This window comes from Porites lutea, chromosome 14, assembly GCF_958299795.1.
Source record: "Porites lutea chromosome 14, jaPorLute2.1, whole genome shotgun sequence".
NCBI lineage: Eukaryota > Metazoa > Cnidaria > Anthozoa > Scleractinia > Poritidae > Porites > Porites lutea.
Window position 1 is genome coordinate 7,471,262 of NC_133214.1, and position 7,763 is coordinate 7,479,024.

The 7,763-nt window shown below is 37.5% G+C and overlaps 1 protein-coding gene across 1 annotated transcript; it reads left to right on the forward strand.

The window, feature by feature from the left end:
• The first annotated feature begins 9 nt into the window (after positions 1-9).
• LOC140925060 (nuclear receptor subfamily 2 group E member 1-like) lies at positions 10-7,369 on the forward strand. The gene is made up of 4 exons (XM_073375016.1): positions 10-52; positions 757-993; positions 4,194-4,898; positions 5,821-7,369. The coding sequence occupies exons 1-4, from the start codon at positions 10-12 to the stop codon at positions 6,060-6,062; spliced, it is 1,227 nt and encodes a 408-aa protein (XP_073231117.1). The 3' UTR covers positions 6,063-7,369.
• Positions 7,370-7,763: the final 394 nt, after the last annotated feature.

Sequence of the window (7,763 nt, forward strand, 5' to 3'; positions counted from 1 at the left end):
CAGAATCTAATGGCAGATACAGAAGTTCTTGCTGCAAGGCGTGGAAGAGGAGGTATTTTAGTTTAAAATACTGGGAAGTGATCGCACAGTATAGGATTCTATTGCTAACGGTTTGGTCCGAGGGACATGGTTGTAGAAGCACAGATTTTGAAGCTTAAGTAGCATTGGAAAGTTAAACAAGCCTAGCCAATATTGAATTAGCAGGCATTTTTGTTAAACGGCAACTGAACAAATCAACCTAAAATAACAATTTTATGATTTGCCAAATTAAATGATATCTAGTAATTTTTACGCCAGGTGTATTTGAGACTACGCCTCATTAAACGAATTACAACAAAGTAATATGTTTACACAAGAAAACCTGCTAAATTAACTACCTCGTCTGTCGTAAAAAGGCAAAGTATAGGTTATGAAAGTGCTAGAATTTTGTGATCAACTGAAAATTTGTTGTTAAATCTAGGCGGTTTTAACTTTTGAGTATATGAATGAAATTTTTAAGTGTTTATCCATAAATGAGCTCTAAAGCAGACATTACCTGCAATTTCTCATTGTTCTGATGTTGAGCAGAGCTAAAAAGGAGGTTTCTCTGGATTTTTAAAAGGAACTTTTAACCAGCGATTTTAAAGTGCGCGTGCTTCTTAGCTCGCTCGTGCAGTCGCGTGGCTGAAACAAAGCTAATCTAACGAATCAGTGAAGTCGAAAAGTCATAAGTGGTAATTCCGCTCGCTTGAAAAGTAAGTTGATTCTCCTTAAATTTCTCTACAGAAGTCAAGCAAATTGTTCTCTGCAAAGTGTGTGGGGACCGAGCTTCTGGGAAACATTATGGTATACTAACTTGTGATGGATGTCGAGGATTTTTCAAGCGCAGCATTCGAAGAGATCTTGCATATCACTGCAAAGAGAGCAACGCTTGCCCTATCGACGTCGCCAGACGCAATCAATGCCAGGCCTGCCGGTTAAGGAAATGCTTCGAAGTTCGAATGAACCGAGATGGTGAGTAGTATGCTGTTGTACTGACGATATAAAGGTGAAAATATGAAGACTGGCAAATTTTGTTCTCCGGGGTTCGCATTAAATAACAAGACGCGGGATCTAACTGGAAACCTACAAATGCATAGCAATGTGGCCATTCAAAAGTTGAAATAATTAAACTTAAATTAAAATTCTTTTTCCTTTATGAATCAAACTGACAGGGAGCTAATGAAAAAACTGGAACGTTTTTAGTAATTTTAAACTGTAGTTTTCAGGCTGTAATTCAGTTTATTTCTGTCGTGTAAGGTTTTGAGGAGGCTAACCTGCCGAATACATGGTCACCTGTCGAACATGGGCTCACCCAAAATTTAAAAAGCGTATACGCAGTGTTCACAAAACTCAATAGCTCACTTTGTACATTGCATCACTTTGCGGATGGACAGAAATTGAAAAAAAATTCCTTAAAGTTCGCTTTTTATCGCTCCTATATATGCACAATAAGTTCAAAACTAATAGATCTTACTAGATCAAATATAACTTTAATTTATTCTAATTTATTGTTGATCAGCGGGACGTGTTTCATTGTAGCGATTTGTTTTGTGTTTGCCATAAAAGTTATAATCGCAAGAAAGACTAGAAAGCGTCAACAGAAAACTCACTTCTCCAAAACTGATCAAACGCAATTTGTTTTTATTGTGCAAATTTCCTGATAACCAGACTGATCTCATATTCGAAAGCTAATCAGTTCCAAATATACAACACGCGCGCGCAAACTATTGTTGTTCATTCACACTTCTAAGGTTCTATTAATTTGCTGTTTACATGTAGTTTTGCACATAGCTCCTCCTTTCATATTTCTACTCAATTTACGACGTTTAAGTGTTCGTAATATAACTGGCGAGCAATGTTAAGAGATTTTACCCTCGACTGAAAGTAATTTATTATTTATCATGTACACTAAACCAAACCGAAGCGACACGGCGACTGCAACAGTGCCTCATAGCCTGTGTGAGTTTGAAGACTCGATTCTAGCAGAAATTCAAAGCAAACAATAAAATGATACGGTTAGTTGATTATACAAGTAATAGCCCAGAACTCTGACGAAGCAGTATCCGGGCTGCCTTATGCAAAATGGGCGTTTTAATGAACCCCAGGGATTTAATTATTCATTCTTGTGTTTAAAAGACCGAACACAAAACAATCCCTGTATACAATTTGAAGAAGTTACTTAAAAAGGTGTTTTGTTTTATACCCGTCTCAAAAAGAACCTTACCATGCTTTTGTTTGGTTATTTCTTTAGAACCTTTTCTCTTTCCGGTTTCTTTTCACGGTCTTTTGACTCATTTGAGAGTAAACTGTGATTTAACTTTACCGCAAAAATTTATTCATCCTTGCCTTAAGTCAACAACATAATGTATTCAAAAAACAAATGCTTAAGATCCACTTTTGCAATCATTATTTTTACTTTAAAAAGTTTTTGAAAAGGAAATTTCCACTTATTTGGTCTACAGATCAAGACAAGACCATCGCGTACAAAAAAAATTACCCTTAAAGTTTGGTACAATGAAGCTTCAGATTTATTCGCTTTGGAATTCAGCCCGATCGTAAAATAAATATTTTCTTAAAGGTGGCGTTTCCATTTTTTTCTTCAAGCAGAAAAGCAAATAACAAGCCATAGGCGGTAAGGTATACTGAATGAAAAAGGCAAATATGGATTCAAAAACAAATATGGCATAAAAACTATGAGTGATATATAATTTCGACCACCGTCGGAACAATATTTCTAATCTGTTTAAAAAATTTTGTTAAAAGTTATCGGTTTTGCTATTTATGCAGTCGACAATAAAGTAATGGTTTTTAAAAGTCACTTCTCTTGGCTTAGTGTAAAATAAAAGGAAATATTTGGCCTAAGTACACTAATTTTGTTAAAATCATCTTTCTGTTGACAACGCGCCATTGTTTTTTTTATGATTGAACAAGTGATTTCTGAAAGCTAATGACAGCAAAATTAATGACAGCAGGTTCTGCGATTGTTTACCAATAAAAGAGTTTAGCAACGATTTTTCAATTCATGTTTTGATTAATTTGTTACTTAGCTCGACCAAAGTCGTCTTGTGGAATTTAGAAAACTTATTTGTGTAGCGAACAAAAGCATTTCAATACATATGCAGTCTTCGGGACTTGATATCAATCTAAGGACCAGTTAGCCAATCATAGCAAGGCAAAACATAATCTCTAGGAACGACAGCTGAGGCTGTTATAAACCTATTATCATTTATTACCCGCAATTATCAATGTCCTTAGGGACCCCAAGGAATTTAAAGGTTTTCTTTTGTTACGTCACAGTTGTTCGCGTAAGAGAGATAACCAATTAAAAGTTGCTTTACTTCGCGATATCATATCAAACTATTTTTTATCAGGGAAGATTCTTTTTCAGTCTTGTTTTTTAACATGCCACGATACAAAAAGGAATGCCAAAGACAATAATCAAAACAATTAACAACTTCCTGTCGGCTACTTACTTTAAGCAGTAGTTACCAACTTGAAGTTGATATAGGATAATACTACTACTAATAATAATAATGCTAAATACGTTACTAGCTGTTAAAATGTGATGACTGAAATAATAACAATAACGATGATGATGATGATGATGATGATATGAATAACATAACTTTTAAAGTAGAAAAACAAAGTTTGTCTGAAGAAATGTTCCTTGGAAATCTTAGAGGCAGCTTGTTTACATAATTTTAGTAGTGCAATTTTACGGTTCAGCATTTTGGATGAAATCTGAATAGTTTAGCTAGATGCGAGTAAGTTGTTCTGTAACCTTCCCTCCCTCACTAGACTGACTGCAAAATTAATGTTATCCTCTGATAATGGGATCTCAGTGCTGGTGAAATTAGCAATAAATGGTCTATATGTGATGAAAACTATTCAAGTACCATTCGTAATTGAAAGAAAGAAAGATATCAAACGATTTAGTCCAAGACAAAACCAAACGTGATCAGTTTTTGGTAAATACTGGTCAACTTGCAGAAGAGTTGAACTTGAATAGTTTGGGCCAGTTCTTGAGTTGCCATCTTTTCCGTACTACTAAAAAAATTAACAGACGAGTTTAGGAAGGGAAAGTTGTAACGTATTGGGGAGCATTTCAGTAATGACAAAGCAAACGCAAAAATTTTTTTAACCTCACTGTGATCTATTTTTAACTTTTTCAGCCGTTCAACACGAGCGAGCCCCACGAGCAAATCACATCAAGAAGGTAGAAAACGAAGAGATCCGATGCAAGACTTTGAAAAGGAAACTAAACAATTATGAGCAAGAACACTTTGACATGCCACCCACCCCACCCACCCAGATTCACATAACCCCGAAGAAAGAAAAGGTGTTCGACGCGCCGGTGACACCAGAGCCTGGTTGCTATAGAAACAGCCCTCCAAGGTTTCTTATTGGGTATGTTAAACCGGAGAGCCCTAAGGATGCTTCAGTAGCCGTTTCCATGGCAGCGACCATGACCCCACCCCATACCCCACAGCATGGACAGCAAGTACCTTACCCACTTGTATATCTCGGCTCTCCGGAAATGTTACATGAGTCCGCTGTTCGTATCTTGTTTATGACAGTCAAATGGGTTCGTAACATCCCGACGTTCTTTGATCTGCCTTTCCGAGATCAGGCGATTCTTCTCGAGGAGGGCTGGAGCGAGCTCTTCATCCTCAGCGTTGCCCAGTGGAATCTTCCAGTTGAGATGAACACTTTACTCGCCGCTGCGGGATTGAACCCGGAGCGGGACGGGACAGACAAGATGATGTGTGGAATGGGAGACATCAAGGCGTTGAAAAACATTGTTGAAAGGTTTCGAGCTGCCAATATTGACCAGACGGAGTACGCATGCCTGAAAGCTATTGTTCTCTTTAAGCCAGGTTGGTAATTTTGTTTTTAGATACCAACAAAGCAGTGGTATTGGGTATAGTTAATAGGGGTGCTTACCATTAGCCGTCTTGAAAGTCGTAGAGAGAATTTCACTATCAATCCGAAAACTCCAGCCAGGAAGAGTCCAACCGCCACCCGGTTAGCTCAATGGGTTAAGCGCCGGTCTGCTGAGTGGGAGGTCGCGGGTTCTAACCCAGGCCGGACTAACACCCAGAGTCTTTAAATAACCGAGGAGGAAGTTGTTGCCTTTGTAATAACATCTGCAAACGGTTTGACTTTCTAGTCTTCTTGGATAAGGACGATAAACCGTAGGCCCCGTCTCACAAGCCCTTGCACATCTAATAAAAAATCTGTGGGACGTTAAAGAACCCACACACTCTTCGTAAAGAGTAGGGTACGTAGTGCCTGGCGTAGTGGTCTATCTCACTTTCACACTCATGTATGGGGGCATCATTACTCAATCCTTCATTACCTGTAAACTTTACCTAAGTAGTCTGGCAAAGTCCCCCAACCAGTGTTGTAAATTATCCCTGAAAAGCCCTGAGGGGAGTGGATAATAAGATATTTACAATTTACAATCTATTCTAGGCTATGTTCACGGGTAGCTTTTGTGCCGGCACGCAAACCATACCTTACGAGGCTTCTGTTCACACAGTAAGAACGGCGATTTGTGGAGAGGCATAAATATATATCGGATAGGTGTTCATATTATACCGGACCTTTTCGTGCCGGTACAAAAAGCTATCTTGTACAGTGTGAACATAACCTTAAACATAGGAGCTTACAATCGCAGAATGACCCTTTTTCAAAGTGGATAAATACACACTCAACACTGTTATGACACTGCTATTTTCTATTTCGGCGGCAAGGTAGAAATACTCATGCTGTTTGTATTGATAATTCCCATTTCAGATACCAGAGGGCTACGAGCACCAAACCATGTGGAACAGCTTCAAGACCAAGCACAAAGCATGCTGGGAGAATACGATAATCAGACCTATCCGAGTCAACAAGTACGTTTCGGAAGATTACTTCTGATGCTGCCTTCCTTGCGAGAGCTGTCTGCAAAGTGCATAGAACAGATATTTTTCCGCGGTACACTCGACAATATTCCAATGGAAAGACTTCTGTCCGATATGTTTAAGTCAGCTTAATTTGATACCTTTATAAAAAAGGCGGGAAAAGTTACGGACAGACAGCTTAGATCCACTACGGTGCGACGTCCTCATCAGAAGAACACAAAGTGGCCTCGACATTTCCCATAGAACAATTAAGAAAGAGCAGATAACAAACGTTGATACGTATGACGAGTGCTTCTTTGTTGTAGACTATAAACTTTAATTTCTGAACGTTCATGATTGTCATAAATTTTAAAATTCAATTAACGAAGATATACATCCATCTAAAAGCAGCTGTTAGTGGAGGGTCTCAATGGGGTGGTTATTTTTGAATTCTGTATTAATTAATATTAACTGCATGTTGCGTTTTGGAGGTTGTCGGGACTTTCACTCACAATTTCGAAATATTTAAGCAAGTTGTAAGGTCTTGTCTAAGACAAGTGATGCCTAGAAGGTGTACAAAATGCATGGGAACTGGTTTTTCCAATTTGAGAGATTCTCCGGGAGCCAGAATTCCGTTAAGATCAGCTCAAATAGTGAGATTTTAAATACCTCGAAACTTTTTGACGGTTAATTTTCATATGCATTTTCGACAGTTCACCGTAAAAAAATCACCTTTTTCGACGGCTGACGGTTAAATTTCAGGCCGCTTTTTTCACGGCTGAAGGTTAACCCCATTGAGACCCTCCAAGTACAAATAGGTTAGTAAACGAATTCAGAACGCAGTCGAAATGCGTTAAATGAAGTCAAATAGAATTCTACTGATCAGTGAACTGTACAGTACCTCGAAGTAGGCAAAATATTGTTCGTTTTACTGAAAACAGTATAATGAGTTTTCCTCAGTTGTTTGAAAATCTTTTCAAATGTGTATCAACCATAAAAGTGAGAAGTTCGTGGTTATTTTAAACCGAACTTCCTATCCTTTTTGATTGGGCAAGATCCCCGTCCTTTCTCAAGATAGTTGCTGATGTTACGATGGTTGAAGACCTCCAAAATTCCATTTTTTCTTTTTTATTATTCTCTTTTAATTCTTGTCTTTTTATTTGTCTTTTTATAAACTTTTTGCGTGGTTTTCCAGAAAAAGGATATAAAAATAATTGAATTTTTTTCTTTTAAATATTATAAAATAATCACTAATATGAAAAAGTAATTTAAGTTTTTCATTTCATCAATTAAAGCTAATCTAATGGCAAGAGCAATTTGCTAGCTTTTTAAATCAAAATTGCCAAAATGAAATAAAATTTAAACGTCATCTAAATAATTTAAAATAAGATAAGTTGGTTTTACGGTGCAGGACTAAAATAAAGCGGTTATGTCGTATTTCTACTGATGAAAGTACCGTATTTGATTATTCTGGATTCCTTAACAATTTGTGCACGAGAGAAGACTGGATACTTGATTAGGAATGACCAACCAGTGGTATCTTGAGTAGTTACCCCTGGTAGGGTAAAAAATATTATTGAAAGCGGAACAATTTAGGTTTCAGAGAAACTGCCCACTGACCCCTCCCCTAAGCTGACATTAACACTTACCTTTCACTTAGGGCAAAAACGATGGCTTAGGGGAGGGGTAGGAAGGCAGTCTCCTAGAAACCTGAATTGATCTGAAAAAGCTCTGGCAGCTGAAAGGTGTAAAAAATTTGTACATATGTAAATAAAATTACGCAACTTACAGGTTTAAAGTTACCTTGAGAGAATAAAAAAAATCACCATTTGTTTCCTGGATAAGCAAGTTGCG